The sequence below is a fragment of the Erinaceus europaeus genome, chromosome 3 (genome assembly GCF_950295315.1).
Source record: "Erinaceus europaeus chromosome 3, mEriEur2.1, whole genome shotgun sequence".
Classification (NCBI taxonomy): Eukaryota; Metazoa; Chordata; class Mammalia; order Eulipotyphla; family Erinaceidae; genus Erinaceus; species Erinaceus europaeus.
The window spans coordinates 72,477,770-72,495,213 of record NC_080164.1 but is presented as its reverse complement, the minus strand read 5'-3'; the positions used below and the strand labels follow the sequence as shown (position 1 = coordinate 72,495,213).

At 42.9% G+C, this 17,444-nt stretch overlaps 1 protein-coding gene across 1 annotated transcript in view; it reads right to left on the bottom strand.

Annotated features, from left to right (window-relative positions):
• FAM178B (family with sequence similarity 178 member B) overlaps positions 1 to 17,063 on the bottom strand; it is a 141,592-nt gene extending 124,529 nt beyond the window's left edge. Inside the window, exon 1 of the mRNA XM_007535724.2 lies at positions 16,819 to 17,063. Coding sequence (XP_007535786.2) covers positions 16,819 to 16,896 — 78 coding nt within the window. The 5' untranslated portion in view covers positions 16,897 to 17,063. The remainder of the gene's footprint in view (positions 1 to 16,818) is intronic.
• Between the last annotated feature and the right edge of the window lie 381 nt (positions 17,064 to 17,444).

Sequence of the window (17,444 nt, the reverse complement as noted above, 5' to 3'; positions counted from 1 at the left end):
CTGTATTGGTTATGTGGAAGTGGTTTTTCTGTTAGGCCCAAGGGTAGGAGAGTAATAGGCAAGGCCCAAAGCAAAGAAACAAGAAGCTATATGTACCAGTCAGCTGAGGCTGCTGGAACTAACACTACAGACAGGTGATGTGTGTATAGGAATAGACAATAGACAATATAAGTTATTTTCTCCCATTTCTAGAGATTAGAAGACCAAAACCAAACAAGGTGTTGGCAGGATTAGTTCCTTCTCACCAGCTCTCTTTGGTTTGCAAATTTCTCTTTTCCCCATTGCCACTGTTTCTTTGTGTCTACTCCTCTTCCTATAATGACACCAGCTATACTACACTAGGACCCAGCCCCAAATACCTGATTAGGCTTCAAGTACCTCTGTAAAAGCCCTATTTCCAAATGCAGTCACATTTGGAAAAACTGGGGGTTAGAACTTGAACCTAGAATTGGAGTATTACACCAAAGTAAAAGACTCTGGGGTGGGTGGGTGGGGAGAATACAGGTCCATGAAAAATGATGAATGAAATAGTGGGGGTTTTATTGTTAAATGGGAATCTGGGGAATGTTATGCATGTAAAAAAAAAAAAAAAAGAAGTAGAAACGCAAAGCAGAAATTGACTGAGTTTGGAGTATGGCACCAAAGTAAGAAAGCAGAAGTACACTAGAGTTTGCAGTAAGTACCTCCCTAATATTTCCTCTCCACTTTTCCAAGCCTTGGGTCCATGATTGCTCAACAATTTGTTTGGCTTTGTATGTTAACTCTCTTTTCAGTCACCAGGTTCCAGGTGTCATCAGGATGCCGGCCAGACTTCCCTGGATTGAAGACCCCACCAATGTGTCCTGGAGCTCAGCTTCCCCAGAGACCCACCCTACTAGGGAAAGAGAGAGGCAGACTGGGAGTATGGACCGACCAGTCAACGCCCATGTTCAGCGGGGAAGCAATTACAGAAGCCAGACCTTCTACCTTCTGCAACCCACAATGACCCTGGGTCCATGCTCCCAGAGGGATAGAGAATGGGAAAGCTATCGGGGGAGGGGGTGGGATATGGAGATTGGGCAGTGGGAATTGTGTGGGGTTGTACCCCTCCTACCCTATGGTTTTGTTAATTAATCCTTTCTTAAATAAAAAAAAAAAAAGAAAAAAAAAGAACTTGAACCTAGGACTGTGTGTGTGTGTGTGTGTGTGTGTGTGTGTGTGTGTGTCAGCTCAGTCATTAGTAATGCACTTAGCAGCAACAACCCTGAATTCTCTGAAAGGTAGAGGCTCATGGTATTGGAAATGTTAACATCTTTTGTGTTGATCAGAAAAGATGATAAGTGAAACTTCCGGGGCTTCCCTGTGCTCCTGATTTGGATATAATTTTGCTGCTTAAGACCATGGCAACATCAGGATCATAAATGATGACCTGGACATCAGCTCCAACAGTCAAAAGTTGTTAGCAACCCTCTACTTAAACTCTCGGTGGCTTCATGTGAGCCCAGCAACAGAAACTGCTCTTATAACCCAGATTACAGGATAAGACTTTTGGTCCATGAATAACAATACATTTGGAGAGAAATGTCTCCACTCCTAATAGCACTGAGAACTCAGACCCAGATCCAGAAATACTCAGAGAGGATGAAAACCATGTGCAGAAGGGAAGGTGTAAGTATGGTGTTTACACCTCCAGCTTTTTAATGGAGCATTTTAACTGGCAGACTGCAAAGCAGGTCAGTAGTAAAATCTGTAGAATCCTACAAAAAGTGAGAGAGCAATAAACTATGTCCTTTGCTTACTGATAATACAAAAAAAAAAAAAAAAAGGATTTGGAAAAGTCTGGCAGTTCCTTAAGTGGTTAAACATAGAGGTGCCACATGGCCCAAGCAATTCTATCTCTAGGTAGCTACAAGAAATAAATGAAGGGAGCTGGGTGGTTGTACACTTGGTTGAGTGCACACTCTACAATTCTCAACAACCCAGGTTCAAGCCCCTGGTCCCCACCTGTAGGAGGAAAGCTTCATAAGCAGTGAAGTGGTGCTGCAAGTCTCTCTCTCCCTCACTTCTCATCCCTCATCCCTAACCCCTCATGCATCCCTCTTCCTCTCCCCTCTCTCCTACTTCATTATTGTTACTATTATTATTATTGTTACCAGAGCACTGGTCAGCTCTGGCTTATGGTGGTGCGGTGCATTGAACCTGGGACCTGGGAGCCTCAGGCATGAGAGTCTTTTCCCTCCTTCTCTAGCTCCCCCTCCCCTCTCAGTTTTGCCATCTCTATCCAAAATAAATAAAATACAAAAATATCAACAAAAGAAAGAAATGAAGATATATGTTCATATGAAATGGTGTACACAAATATCTACAGCTGCATTGTTTATGATTTCTTTTTTTTTCTTTTTTTTTTTATTTATTTTTTTTTTAAGAAAGGATTAATTAACAAAACCATAGGGTAGGAGGGGTACAACTCCACACAATTCCCACCACCCAATCTCCATATCCCACCCCTCCCCCGATAGCTTTCCCATTCTCTATCCCTCTGGGAGCATGGACCCAGGGTCATTGTGGGCTGCAGAAGGTAGAAGGTCTGGCTTCTGTAACTGCTTCCCCGCTGAACATGGGTGTTGACTGGTCGGTCCATACTCCCAGTCTGCCTCTCTCTTTCCCTAGTAGGGTGGGTCTCTGGGGAAGCTGAGCTCCAGGACATATTGGTGGGGTCTTCAATCTAGGGAAGTCTGGCCGGCATCCTGATGACACCTGGAACCTGGTGACTGAAAAGAGAGTTAACATACAAAGCCAAACAAATTGTTGAGCAATCATGGACCCAAGGCTTGGAAAAGTGGAGAGGAAGTATTAGGGAGGTACTCACTGCAAACTCTAGTGTACTTCTGCTTTCTTACTTTGGTGCCATACTCCAAACTCAGTCAATTTCTGCTTTGCGTTTCTACTTCTTTTTTTTTTTTTTTTTTACATGCATAACATTCCCCAGATTCCCATTTAACAATACAACCCCCACTATTTAATTCATCATTTTTCATGGACCTGTATTCTCCCCACCCACCCACCCACCCCAGAGTCTTTTACTTTGGTGTAATACTCCAATTACATTTCAGGTTCGACTTGTGTTTTCTTGTGTTTATGACTTCTAATATACCCAAAACATGGAAACACCCTTTGTGGGTTGAATGGATAAACAGGTGTGGCACATTCATGTAATGGACTGTATTATCCAACCACAAAATAGAATTAAGTATGGATACACACAACAACATGGATGAACACTGAAAAACATTCTACTAGGTAAGAGAAGACAGGCTCACAAGACCACATATTGTGTGGTCCCATTGACAGGCAATGTTAATTACAGGCCAATTCACAGAGATAACAAGCAGATGAGTAGTAGCTGGGGGGGGGGGGTTGGGAGTAAGTGATGGCTAAGGGGCAGGTGATAGTTAAGGGTGATAACTAAGAGTTTCTTGGTAGGGGTGTTGAAATGTTGGAGAATTGACAATGGTGATGGCTACATGACTCTGAATGGTACACTTGACATGACTGAATGGTATGGTATGTTAAAGTTTAGCTCAATGAAACTATTTCCTTCATCTATCCACCCCTCAATAAGACTTTTTGAGAAATATTTATTTACTTATTCCCTTTTTGTTGCCCTTGTTGTTTTATTGTTGTAGTTATTATTGTTATTGTTACTGATGTTGTCATTGTTGGATAGGACAGAGAGAAATGGAGAGGGGAGGGGAAGACAGAGACGGGGAGAGAAAGATAGACACCTGCAGACCTGCTTCAACGCTTGTGAAGTGACTCCCCTGCTGGTGGGGAGCCGGGGGCTTGAACCTGGATCCTTGCACTTTGCACCACTTGCACCTAACCCGCTGAGCTACCGCCCAACTCCCCAATAAGACTTATTTTTTTAAGTATGCACAAGAAAAGGAAACTTCCCAACAGCAGATGAGTGGCTGAGAAAGCTGTGGTACATATACACAATGGAATACTATGCAGCTATTAAGAACAATGGGCCCACCTTATCTGACCCATCTTGGACAGAGCTAGAAGGAATTATGTTAAGTCAGCTAAGTCAGAAAGATAAAGATGAGTATGGGATGTCCCCACTCATCAACAGAAGTTGAGAAAGAAGAACAGAAAGGGAAACTAAAAGCAGGATCTGATTAAACCGAGAGCAGGGCACCAATGTAAAAACATTGTGGTGAAGGGGAGGGTGGCCATTGGGCTTCCCGGCACGGTGGGTGGGGGGGTGGGGAGGGCGGGAGGGGTGGTGGGGATGGGACACAGTCTTCTGGTGGTGGGAGTGTTGTTTATGTACAATCCTATTAAAGTGTAAACATATAAACCACTATTTAATTAATATGAGAGGCGAAAAATTTATCATATGTCTAGAACTTCTTAAAACACAGACTGAGACTTTTTAATACATACGCTGTCTTTGATATGTTATCTCTCCCAAAAGCCTAGACCAGGGAGAACAGAAGCAACTGGTCGCACAGCTATATACAAGATGCTGGCTATTATACTCCAAACCCTAACAAAGGGACTTTCCAAACTTAACCCTATCACCAAGTAATGTGAGGATAACAATAACTATCCATTGTCTTCTTGAACCCTAAGACAACAGGAACCTCACATTTCTACTATAGAGCCTATATTTCCCCCAGTCTTGGGACCTTAGGGTGGGGCCCACTTTTCTGCATGCTGCTCTCAATTCAAATAAAATAATATTGCATCCGCGGATTGCAACCTAATCAACGCAACGAGTGCCACCCCAGCATGCTTCACTTCAGACTGTGACCAGAGACTTTAGGTGTGGAATGACAACCCTTCAGCTTCATCACTTGGGTGAGACCTTTCCTTTCATAGTATTCTCTAATTCCATTCCAGGTGTTCCACTCCCCAATAAAGTCCCCAAACCTAGATATAGTCCAGGTCCCCTGAGATAGAGCATAGGTTCACACGTGCCCATAAACTAGGGGAAAAATATATACCTGAAAGCAGAAGTACACAAGAGCATGCAGGGAATACCCCCAACACTTCATCTGCACTATTACAGTCTTTAGGTCCATGATTGTTCAACAATTTGTTTGGCTTTGTATGTTCATTCTCTTTTCAGCCACCAGGTTCCGGATGCCAGCAAGATGCTGACCAGACTGCCCTGGACAGACGACCCCATCAATGTGTACTGGAGCTCCACTTCCTCAGAGCCTACTAGGGAAAGAGAGAGATAGACTGGGAGTATGGATCGACCAGTCAACGCCCATGTTCAGCGGGGAAGCAATTACAGAAGCCAGACCTTCCACCCTCTGCAACCCACAATGACCCTGGATCCATACTCCCAGAGAGATAGAGAATGGGCAGGCTATCAGGGGAGGGGATGGGATACGGAGATCAGGTTATGGGAATTATGCGAAATTGTACCCCTCTTATTCTATGGTTTTGTTAATGTCTCCTTTCTTAAATTAAAAAAATATTTAAAAATTAAAAAAAAAAGAAAAGGAAACTTCAAGTCTACCACTGATAACGAAGTTGAATATTTCAAAAGGACAAAGGAATACAAAAGGACTCTGAAAAGCATGTTAAAAGAAATTCACGTTGCAGGTGCTAGTCAAGGAGCAAGAAGGAAAAGAAAAAATGAAGTAAACACAGTACCACCAGGGGAGGAGGGTCAGCTGGTAAAGTGCAGGACTTCCATGCCTGAGGCTATGGTGTGGCCCCCAGCACCACAGCTAGAGTGGTTCTCTGGCTTCTCTCTCTCCCTCCCTCTCTCATGTGAAATTATTGCATATGAAACAGATAAAATAAGTCTTTAAAAGACAGCTTACCTGGTAGGGTGCCTGCTTTGGCATGTGCATGATCCAGGTTCAAGCCTGGCCTCCATTATACTAGGGCAAGCTTTGATGCTGTGGTATCTTATTCCTTTTTCTTGCTGTCTCTAGCTCTTTCTCTCTGAAAAAGTTAGTTTGCAGTGGTAAAGCCACAAAAAGAAAGGAAGAGAAAAAAAAAGGAGAGGAAGGAAAAGAGAACGAAAAAGAGAGGAAGGGAAGGAGAGAGGGAGGGAGGAAAGAAGGAAGGAAGGAAGGAAGGAAGGAAGGAAGGAAGGAAGGAAGGAAGGAAGGAAGGAATGGAGGAAAGAAGGAAGGAAAAAGAAGAGAATGGGTCAGGTGGTGATGGCAAACCTGAAAGAATGCACGTTAGTTATGATACTTGAGGGCCCAGGTTCAAGCCCCCTTTCAAGCCCCCTACAGGCAGGAAGCTTCATGAACAGTGAAACAATTTTCCAGATGTCTCTTTTTTTTTCTCTCTTTTTCTATCTCCCCATTCCCTCTCAATTTCTCTTTGCCCCTCTCAAGGAAAAAGGAGAAAAAAGAAAAATGACCACCAATACAGTGGATTTGCCATGCAGGTATTAAGCCCTAGTGATAACCCTGGTGGCAATTTCTTTTAGAAAAAGATGAAAGAAAAGAAGAAAGAATAAATTTTTATAGAAAAATAGTGTAACTGATAGGTGGTAGAGCATGGAATTTGCATGCCTGAAATTCATAATTTGATCCTTGGTATGACAGGTATTGGGCTGGTGCTTTGGCTGTGTGTGTGTGTGTGTGTGTAGATTTTTTATATGAAATAAAACAATTTTTACAGTGCTAGAGAGACAGCATGGAGGTTGCACACAGACCTTGCATGTGAGAGGTTTCAAGTCCCATCCCCAGCACCACCAATAGCCAGAGCAGAGCTGATCAATGCTCTACAGTCTCTTTACTTATAAAAATAAATATAATCACAAGGACCAGAGTTCAAATACCAAGTCCCCACCTGCTAGGGGAAAGCTTCACTAGGGGTGAAGCAGTGTTATAGTTATCTTCTTTTTCTCTGCCTCTTGATCTCCCTCTTCACTCTCAATTTCTCTCTGCCACTATAGAATTTATAAATGAATAAAAATATTTAAAAATAAATAAGTAAAATTACTTCAAAGTATCACTAAAATCATCCAGAAACATTCTATGTGAATGGTAATGCCTTTTGAGAATTTATAGGAAATTTGAAGCTGATCTTTTAAAAAATATCTTAATTTTTTTTTTTCTCTTTCTTCCTTTCTTTCTTTCTTTTTTTTTTTTTTTTTTTTTTTGCCTCCGGGGTTATATCTGGGGCTTGGTGCCTGCACTGTCAATCCACTGTTCCTGGATGCCATTTGTTCCCATTTTTGTTGCCCTTGTTGTTATTACTGTCATTGCTGTTGTTGGATAGAATAGAGAGAAATCGAGAGAGGAGGGGAAGACAGAGAAAGACACCTCCAGACCTGTTTCACCATTTGTGAAATGACCCGCCCCGCCCCCTTGCCCCGTCCCACCCCACCCCGTCCTACTCCTCCTCGCCTCGCCAGCAGATAGGGAGCCAGGGGCTTGAACCCAGACCCCTACGCTGGTCCTTGCACTTCGCGCCATGAGTGCTTAACCTGCTGAGCTGCTGCCCAGACCCCTAACTTGTGTTTTTAAAGAATCACATAGAGTAGTCTGGGAGGTGGTGCAGTGGATAAAGCATTGGACTCTCAAGCATGAGGTCCTGAGTTTGATCCCCAACAGTACAGGTGCCAGAGTGATGTTTGGTTCTTTCTCTCTCTCCTCCTTTTTCATTAATTAACAAATAAAAAATTTTAAAAAGAATCAGATTGAGAGACTAGGTAGTGGCACACCCAGATGAGTGTACATATTACCATGCACAAGGACCCAGGTTCCTACCTTCAGAAGTGGTGAAGCAATGTTGCAGGTATCTATCTATCTATTTTCCCATTCCCTCTCTTTGCATAACCATTATGCTATCTACCTACCACCCAAAACTTTATTTATTTTTACCAGAATACTGTTCAGCTTTGGCTGATGGTAGGGCAGGGGGTTGAACCTGGAACTTCAGAGTCTCGGGCATGAGAGTCTTCTTCCCTATCAATTTCTCTGTGTCTCTATCTGAAATAAATAAATAAGTAAATAAATATTTTTTTAAAAAAGAACCAAGTTGAATCTGAGAACATTTGCCAAAGACAAGAAAACTATCCTAAACCAAGCTAATTCTTTAGTATTTTGAAGTCCATGGAGATGATAAAATAAAGTATAAAAAAGAACCAGAAATTTCTGGGGGCACCAACAAGTCCAATTCCATGCAGTAAAAAGATGGGCACAATAAGGAGCTTGGGGACAGATTTCTTTTTCTGAGCACAAGGCTTTCTGTGTCTTCCTAACAACCTAAGTTGAGTGCAGAGCCCACTCAACTTAAGAAACACAACACCAGCGTTTGTGCCATGCCTGAGTGGACAGTTTCTGCTGCTCCAGTTTGGCTGTGCTTCAAGATCATAAACCCCAGCATGTTCTGCTTTCTGAAAGTTCAGCAGTTCACTGCTCCAGATGGAGCATGAAAGGGGGAGCAGTTTAATAGAGGATTAAATGCGTCATTGATGACTGAGGAAATTATACCAATTATTAGCCTCGCTTCTTTGCCCACTTGGTACTTGGTGTATTTTTGCCACATTGATAAGTTCTCTTCTGGAGCTACTTGAGTGCATAAAGGTCTGTTTTGGTTTCTCATTGCCCAGCCCAGAATGAATGCTCAGAAAAATTAGATGGTTGCTATTATGTATTTAGAGGTGCCTTGGTCTGTTTGGGCTGTATAAGAAAATTACAGACTGAATGACCTAGACAACAGATTTACCATAGTTCTGAAGACTGAAAGGTCAAGATCAAGGTGCTAAGGTTTCTTCCCATGGGTTTTGGGAGGCTACCATCTCCCAGTGAGCTCATCTGATAGCTTCTTTGTGGGAAGGAGGGAGAGAATTTAACAGAGAGGGAAAGAATTAGAGAGGGAGAAAGTTTGCATACAAGCTGAATTTTTTCCCATGTTAAAAAACAAACAAAACAAAACAAAAAAGGGGGCTGGGTGGTGGTGCACCTGGTTAAGCACACATATTACAATGTGCAAGGACCTAGGTTCAAGCCCCCAATATCCACCTGCAGAGGGAAAGCTGTTCTAGCAGTGAAGCAGGGCTAAAGGTCTCTCTCTCTCTCTCTCTCTCTCTCTCTCTCTCTCTCTCTCTCTGTCTCTCTCTCTCCCCTTCCCTCTCGATTTCCAGCTGTCTCTATCCAATAAATAAAGATAATTATTTTTTTAAAAAACTTAAAAAAAACACCACTTATCCCATAGAGGAAGCCACACTCTCCTTACCTAATCTAAGCCTAATTGCCTCCCAAAGGCTCCAAATGCCACATTGAGGCGAGGGTTTCAGCACATGAAATGGCAAGTAACACAATGCAGCTCATAACAGCATACAATATGTCAAACATTAAATGGTCTGTGCAAGTCAAATTAATTTTATTTATTATTATTTACTAGGTGTTTTTTTTTTTAATTGCATAGTGTTACTGCTGGAGCTCAGTGCCTGCAAGACAAATCCACTACTCCTGGTGGTGTTTTCCTCTGTTTCCCCCTTTTCTTTCTTTAATTTGATAGGACAGAGAGAAATTGAGAGAGGATTAGGGGGTAGAGAGGCAGAGAGAGAGAGAGAGAGAGAGAGACCTTCAGACCTGCTTCACCACTCCTGAAGCTTCCCTCCTGAAAGTGGGAACCAGGGGCTTGAATCTGGGTTGTTGTGCACGGCAACATTTGTGCACTCAACTGGGTGCACCATCACTGGGACTCATCATTTTTTAAATTTAAAAAGATGGGGGCTGGGTGGTAGAGCAGTGGGTTAAGCGCACTTGGCACCAAGTGCACAGACCGACGAAAGGATCCCGGTTTGAGGCACCGGCTCCCCACTTGCATGCAGTCGCTTCACAGGCAGTGAAGTAGGTCTGCAGATGTCTATCTTTCTCTCCCCCTCTATGTCTTCCCTTCCTCTCTTCATTTCTCTCTGTCCTATCCAACAACAATGACAGCAATAACAACAGTAATAATATCAATGATAAACAACAAGGGCAATAAAAGGGAAAAAACAGCCTACAGGAGAAGTGGATTCACAGTGTAGGCACTAAGCTCCAGCACTAACCCTAGAGATAATTAATTAATTAATTAAGAAAAATATTTACTGTGACCCAATAAATGGCACAATGAATAAAACAGTGGACACTCGACCATAAGGTCCCAAATTCAAGTCTTAGCATTGCATTTTTCAGAGTGATGCTCTGGTTTTTTTCTCTTTCCACTCTTCTCTCATTAGTAAATAAAGATTTTAAGAATGTAGTTATTTATTTACTATGAGAGAGAAGGGGGAGAGAGAGAGAGAGGAGAAAGAATGCCATAGCACTGCTCAGCTCTGACATAAGGTGATGTCAGGGGTTGAACCTACAGCCTCTGGGACCTCAGACATGCAAGTTAGTGCTCTAACATGTAGAGCTATCTCCCCAGCCCAATTAATCAGTGTGAAATTAAATTCTAGTTAACATACAAATAAGTGTATCTAGGTAAGACTACAGCTTGGTGAATTTTCACAAAGTGAACACAACTGCTAAATTAAGCAAATAGCAAACACCAGCATCTCAGAAATCCTTATGTTCTCTCCTTGTTACTATAGCCACTGTCTACCTCAAACATAAGACCTAACACCATGGATTTCTTTTGCCTGTTTTTTTTTTTTAATCTTGCATAAATGGAGTCATATAGTATGGGGTCTTTTGTTCTGGTCTTTTTTGTTCAATGTTCATTTTCACTGCTACATAGTATCCTTTTTGTTGTTATTGTTGCCTCCAGGGTTATTACTGGGGCTTGGTGCCTACACTACGAATCCACTGCTCCTATGGCCAGTTTTTCAATTTTTTTGGATAGGACAGAGAGAAATTGAGAGGGGAGGGAAGACAGAGAGGGAGAAAGACACCTGCAAACCTGCTTCACCACTTGTGAAGTGACTTCCCCCTGTAGGTGAGGAGCTAGGGGCTCGAATCAGGATCTTTGCACAGGTCCATGTGCTTTGTACTATGTGTGTTTAACCCACTGCACCACCACCCAGCCCCTTATAGTATTCCTTCGTGTAAGTAAAGACAAATAATCTATTATTGTTGGTATCTTCACTGCATTTAGTGTCTGGCTATTAAGAATAATGATTTTTAATATTTTCCTCTAAGTATTTGATAGTTTCTAGTCTAGCATCAAAGTCCTTGATCCATTTGGAGTTTACTTTTGTATGTGGTGAAATGTAGTGGTTCAGTTTCATTCTTCTGTATATTTTAAATACATAAAAATCTTTAAAAATAAGCAAACCCTTTTTATACTCTAAAAGGACCTCTCATACTTAAGTTACTCTATTCAGTAACCCCCTAGTAACATTACTTTATATCTGAAGTAATTACCATCAATAATCCTGCTGGCTTTTAAGCTTTGTATACATAAAAGCATACATCTTGTACTCTTTTGTGTCTGTTTACATTTTTTCTATTATACACACAAGGTTTGACCATGTTGTTGCATGTTATACTTGCCTGTGTACTGTCTGTCATTATTATATAGTATTCCAACCTATGAATATATCACAATTTATTTGCCCACAATACTTGTTCTAGGCATTCAGCCTGCTTCTTATTTCAGAGCATTATGATACATTTACCGGGAAAACTCTGTTATATCTTTCAAAGGACACAAGGACTTATCTCTGTTGTGTTAGTTATCAGAGCACAAAATATTTTAATTTTATCCTACTACAAAAAACCACTTAGATTTGTTAGAATTTCCTTGCTAAATACACAGAGCATGTTTTATCTTTTCCAACAAATATAGTTCTTATTGGAAAATTTGTGGAAATGAGAGTCTTTTCTATTTTTTTAAATAATATCATTCTTAGCAAACACTACAGAACTGCAAAGAATTTCCATATGCCCTTGATCCAAATTCCTCAAATGTTCACATTTCACAATATTTATTTTATCATTAACTATCTCTCTAATGTGTATGTAAATAAGACTATCCTGACATTGCTGAAAAGTATTAACCAGTTACACTGTATATTTAATAATTTGAGTTTTATAATATTTCTTCATGATTAGATTCAAGGACTGGGGGAAATAGTTCAGTGTGTTAGAGCACAGTGCAAGTATGCCTGAGGCCCTAAGGTTGCAGATTCATTCAGCAGCACCACCATAAACCAAAGCTGAGCAGTGCTCTGACAATAAGACTTAAACACACACACACACACACACACACACACACACACACACACACGGGGCCGGGTGGTGGTGCACCTTATTGAGTGCACATGTTAAAGTACTCAAGGACCCAGGTTCAAGCCTCAGGTACCCACCTGCCAGGGAAAAGCCTTGCAAGTGGTGAAGCAGTGCTGCAGGGCCCTCTCTCTCTCTCCCTCTCTCTCTCTCTCTCTCTCTCTCTCTCTCTTTCCTACCCTCTCGATTTCTGGCTGTCTCTATCCAATAAATAAAGATAATAAAAATTATGTCAAATAATAAGTAAGTAAATACATTTAAAAAAAGATTAGGTTTAGGCTCTGTCTTGGATAGGAACTCAAAGTAGTGATACTGCAACCTTCTTCATGCATCCATTTCAGAAGGTGAGTGAGGACCCCTTGTCCCAGTATAGCTGCTGCTAACTTCAATCACTTGGTTAAGGTGGTTTCTGCCAAGTTTCTATCACTCTCTTTTTAAATATTTTATTTATTTACGAAGAACATAGGAGAGAGAGAGAACCAGACATCTCTCTGGTACATGTGCTGCTGGAGCTTGAACTCAAGAACTCATGCTTGGTCTTCGCCACTCCAGGCCAACTTTATCAAACAGAAAGACAGAGAAAGAGAGACAGGAAGACACCACAGCATTCTCAAATGTCCCCTTCCCTGGAAGCCTGCAAAACAAGAGAGAGTAGGAACTTTCCTGAAAATCCCAACTTCTATCTGCCCTCAAACTTTCCTACAGCAGTCTGAGAAAAAGATGTTTCACAGACAGAAAGCATCTCAGTCTACAAGGATCACATAAGGTCAGCCAGAGCAGGAATGAGGAGCAGCAATTAAGCCTAGCAGATCCCGACCCCACGACCCCCTCCCCCCACATCCCAGGTCTGGTACATGTCTCCTCTGGAAGCTAAGCAAGTGAAACTTTGCCTTTGTGCTTCCAAGAGATTCTCACTCACTCTCTCACTCATAATTCACCTAGGACCTGCTTTCCTGTCTAAACACCAGACCTGGCATAAACAACCTACTTGTATCAGCCAGGATCCCATCAGCCTATGGAGCTTGTTGTGTGTTTTGGGAGGAGCAAAAGTACCAAGTGAGTTGATATACAGGCAAGTTCCAAGGTAGAAGTCCCCAAAGCTCATCTGTAAGCCAAGGGTTAGAAATAAGATGAGTGGGGATTGGAGAGAAATAAAGTCTGAAGGTTTTCTCATAAAACCAGTAACTGGTATGTGTGTGTGTGGGGGGGGGCAACAGTATAATGATTATGTAAAAAGACTTTCATGCCTGAGACTCCAGAGCTGAGCAGTACCTGGTTAAAAAAAAATAAAACAAAGAACATTAATTCACAAAACAGCTACATGAAGATTTAAGGACCATGAAAAGAACCTTCACTAAGAACAAATTAACTTTGAAATGAAGACTTTTTTTTTAAAGTTTTTTTTTATTCCCTTTTGTTGCCCTTGTTGTTTTATTGTTGTAGTTATTATTGATGTCGTTGTTGTTGGATAGGACAGAGAGAAATGGAGAGAGGAGGGGAAGACAGAGAGGGGGAGAGAAAGACAGACACCTGTAGACCTGCTTCACCACCTGTGAAGGGACCTGCCTGCAGGTGGGGAACTGGGGGCTCGAACCGGGATCCTGACGCCGGTCCTTGAGCTTAGCGCCACCTGCGCTTAACCTGCTGCGCTACAGCCTGACTCCCTTTTTTTTTTAAGTTTTTTTTTTTTTTTGAAATGAAGACTTTTTATTTAGGCACTGTCACTCATGTACCAGGACCCAGACTTCTAGCAATCTTTAAAAAAAATATTTATTTATTTATTTATTCCCTTTTGTTGCCCCTTTTTATTATTGTTGTTGTTATTGATGTCGTTGTTGTTGGATAGGACAGAGAGAGAAATGGAGAGAGGAGGGGAAGACAGAGAGGGGGAGAGAAAGATAGACACCTGCAGACCTGTGCTTCACAGCCTGTGAAGCAACTCCCCTGTAGGTGGGGATCCAGGGGCTCAAATCGGGATCTTTAAGCTGGTTCTTGCGCTTTGCACCACCTGCACTTAACGTGCTGTGCTACCGCCTGACTCAACTTCTAGCAATCTTTCTGGATCTATTTCTTGAGTCAGAGCATCCTGGTATGACGGTTGTATGAGCAAGCTGCCTCACACCCTCTCTCTCCCAATCCTGACATGACTCCCCCTCACCTTTCCTTTTGTTGGAAAATTAGTGTGTTACTTTCCCCTCCCCTTATTATTTAATTTTGGAAGAAGGCAGATCTGGTGGGCAGGGGTGCGGGGAGCTGGGGAGGGTGTGGGTGGGGTTGACAACTCACTGGTAGAGTATCAGACTTGCATGCCCCAGGCTCACACAGTTTCTTTCCTGGCATTGAATGTTCTAGAATGGTGTTCTGGTTTCTCTGCCTCATGTGAAACTCTCTCTCTCTCATATGTAATACATACAATGAATCTTAACAAAGAAAGCAGCAGGGATGGGTGGTGGTGCTTCTGGTTCAGTGCACTTGTTTCAATATGGAAGGGCCTGAGTTCAAGACTCTGATCCCCACTTGCAAGGGGAAAGCACCACAAGTGGTAAAGCAGTGCTGCAGGCATCTCTCATTCGCTCTCCCTCTCTATCTTCCCTTTCCTTCTGCATTTTTTCTGTCTCTACTCAATAAATTAAAAAGAATAAAAAGAGCAGCTTCTCCCACTATAAATTCTGTTTCTCAGTCAGCTTAGGGAAGAAGCCCTCTCCCCCAGCCCAAACAACACAAACCAAAAACATAAGCTCTCCTTCTTCTCTGTTGTCAAACAAAAATTTCCTTTCTAAAAGACTCTTTCCTTTTTCTATAGTATGCTCTATTTCTTGTCTCATGAACCCAATCAAACTGATAGTTTAGGGGAATACTGGTAACACCAGGAAGGCAACTTGCACCGATTTGTCTGATACAATTCCACTTAGCAAATCTCAAGTAACATTCCCCATGCTAAGGAAACATTCCTGATATTCAGCATCCCAGGCACTGTGTTGGACACTGCAAAGCCAAGGGTGGGGTGTGTGCCATATCCTGAGAAGGCTACTACAGAGGGAGGATTCTGCCATGGGGACATATCTGGAGCCACCAAGATTCCAGAAGATGGTGGCATTTGGGCAACTGGTATTTTCAAACTGGTGAGTCTTTTTTTTTGGGGGGGGGGAAGGTGATTTACATCACAGGGGGAAATGGTTAGTCTTGGGCAGGCTCCAGAGGCCAGGGCAATGCATCCTACGGTTAATTAAAATGTGACAACTCTGGGTTACTTTTACAAGCTTTAGGTGCTGGATGCTAGGTGTCAAGACAGGAAGTTAGGAGAAAATAAAAGTGATGCTACCCTTCACCCCCATCTCCCACAGTTCAGCCGGGAGACACACTCAACATCTAGAGTTTACTTCTCCTTCTCTCTTCTCTCTCCCCAGCTCCCAGGACTCAACCTGTCCTGCTGTCTCTCTTTAATGTCACTCATACCCTCTCTTGGCTAAGGACTGAAATCTTGAAGTTTTCCTCTCTGGCTTAGCCACATCAGTCCTCTGCTCTCCAGTCCAGGGAGCATGGCTGCCTGTGCATACCTCATCCCAGGGGCCCAGTTAGTGCCTCCACAAATCCTGTGACCCCAGGAGGTGGTGCAGTGGCACAGGACTCACAAGCATGAGGTGTTGAGTTTTATCTCTGGCATCACATGGGATACATATAATGATTCTCTGGTTCTCTCTCCTTTCTATCACAAATAAATCAATCTTTTAAAAATTCTGCAACCCCAAACTCAAAGTTATTAATATTCCTTCTCCCTCTCCAACTTCCCCCACTCTCCATCACTGTTTTGCAGTTGTATTTCAACATGCTGCCTTTTTTGTCCCCATTTACTTCTCCAGCTACAAGAACTATAAAGCAATCTGTAGTAAGGAGGCCATGCAATTATGGGATCCAAAATTGCTTTCAGCCTTGATATTAAAAGATCCAAACTTAGCATATTACAACTGTCCTGTTTTTAATATTGCTTTCCCCCCCAAGATGTCTTATTACTAACACCATGCTTTATGTCTGTCTTTTAAAACAAATATTTAATAGTTCAGGAATGTTAGCCAGGGCAGTTGTTCTGTTCAGCAGAGACTCAGAGTGCAATTTGAAAGATAAAACTAGATGAGTTTCATCCACAAACAAAAGTCAAACAGTCTCCAGTGTCATAAACTCTCCATCCATCAAACTGTTCAGGGGCTGGGAACAGAAAGCCTTTCTGGAAAGAAAAACAGCAGCTACCCTTTGTGCCCTGGTGAACAACAAAGGCAAGCAAACAAACACCTTCATGTCAGTCAAAAACACAAACATAAACCAATCCTACAATTTGAAGACCATTTCACTCCAAAAAAACACACTAAGCCTGAGCCATGTGCCACCTAGGACAGGAGTGCTGGCTCCTTCCAGCGTGGACCACCTCTGGGTCACTAGCGCTGGGCCTGGTTCAGAACGAAATGCAAACGTGCATGTTGAACAAGGACTTCGTAAAAGCTCAGAAGGGGCGGTAGGCAGCTGTGCTAGTACTGGCAGACTTAGGGCTTGGGACAGACAGGCTTTCCAGTTGGGCTGTTTACTAAATGGACGACCACCATGGATCCCCCGAGGTTCACAGTCTCATTTTCCTTACCTGCAACATGGGCTGTCTTAGTGCCTGAGCGGCGGAGCGAGACTGGGAAGTCCCAGCCCCAGCCCCAGTCCCAGCCATTGAGGGCAGGAAGGGCAGGGGCCAGGGCAGTCAGGGAGGGTGGCTCCAAGTGCAGGGTCAGGCCGGGAGGAGAACTGCCAGACAGTGGGCAGTGAAGAGGGTGTGGGCTTCCAGGGCCAGGGTGGTGGTTTCGGCTCAGGAAGAAGGGTGCTGGGTGAGACCTCAAGGGTCCTGAGGGCCTTCCAGCGGCCCCAACGTTGCACCTCGCAGGCAACAGGCGTGAAGTTCCAGGCTCGCACTGATCGCGTGGCCTGAGCGCAGTGCAGCCCCGCCCTTAGGAGACTCGCTTCTTCTTCTTCTAGCGTTTGCTTGTTCTTCTTCTAGCGTTTGCCCAGGAGACTCGCTAAGGCCTCCCTACAGATGCTGCCTTCTCTCTGCAATGGTTCACCTCTCTGGTGCCATCCATCCAAAGCCCACAGCTTTTCACTGTGTTAATCACTGAATTGTCACCTTGGAGTGGCAACTTATTATTTTTTTTTATTCCCTTTTGTTGCCCTTGTTGTTTTATTGTTGTAGTTATTATTGTTGTTGTTATTGCTGTCGTCATT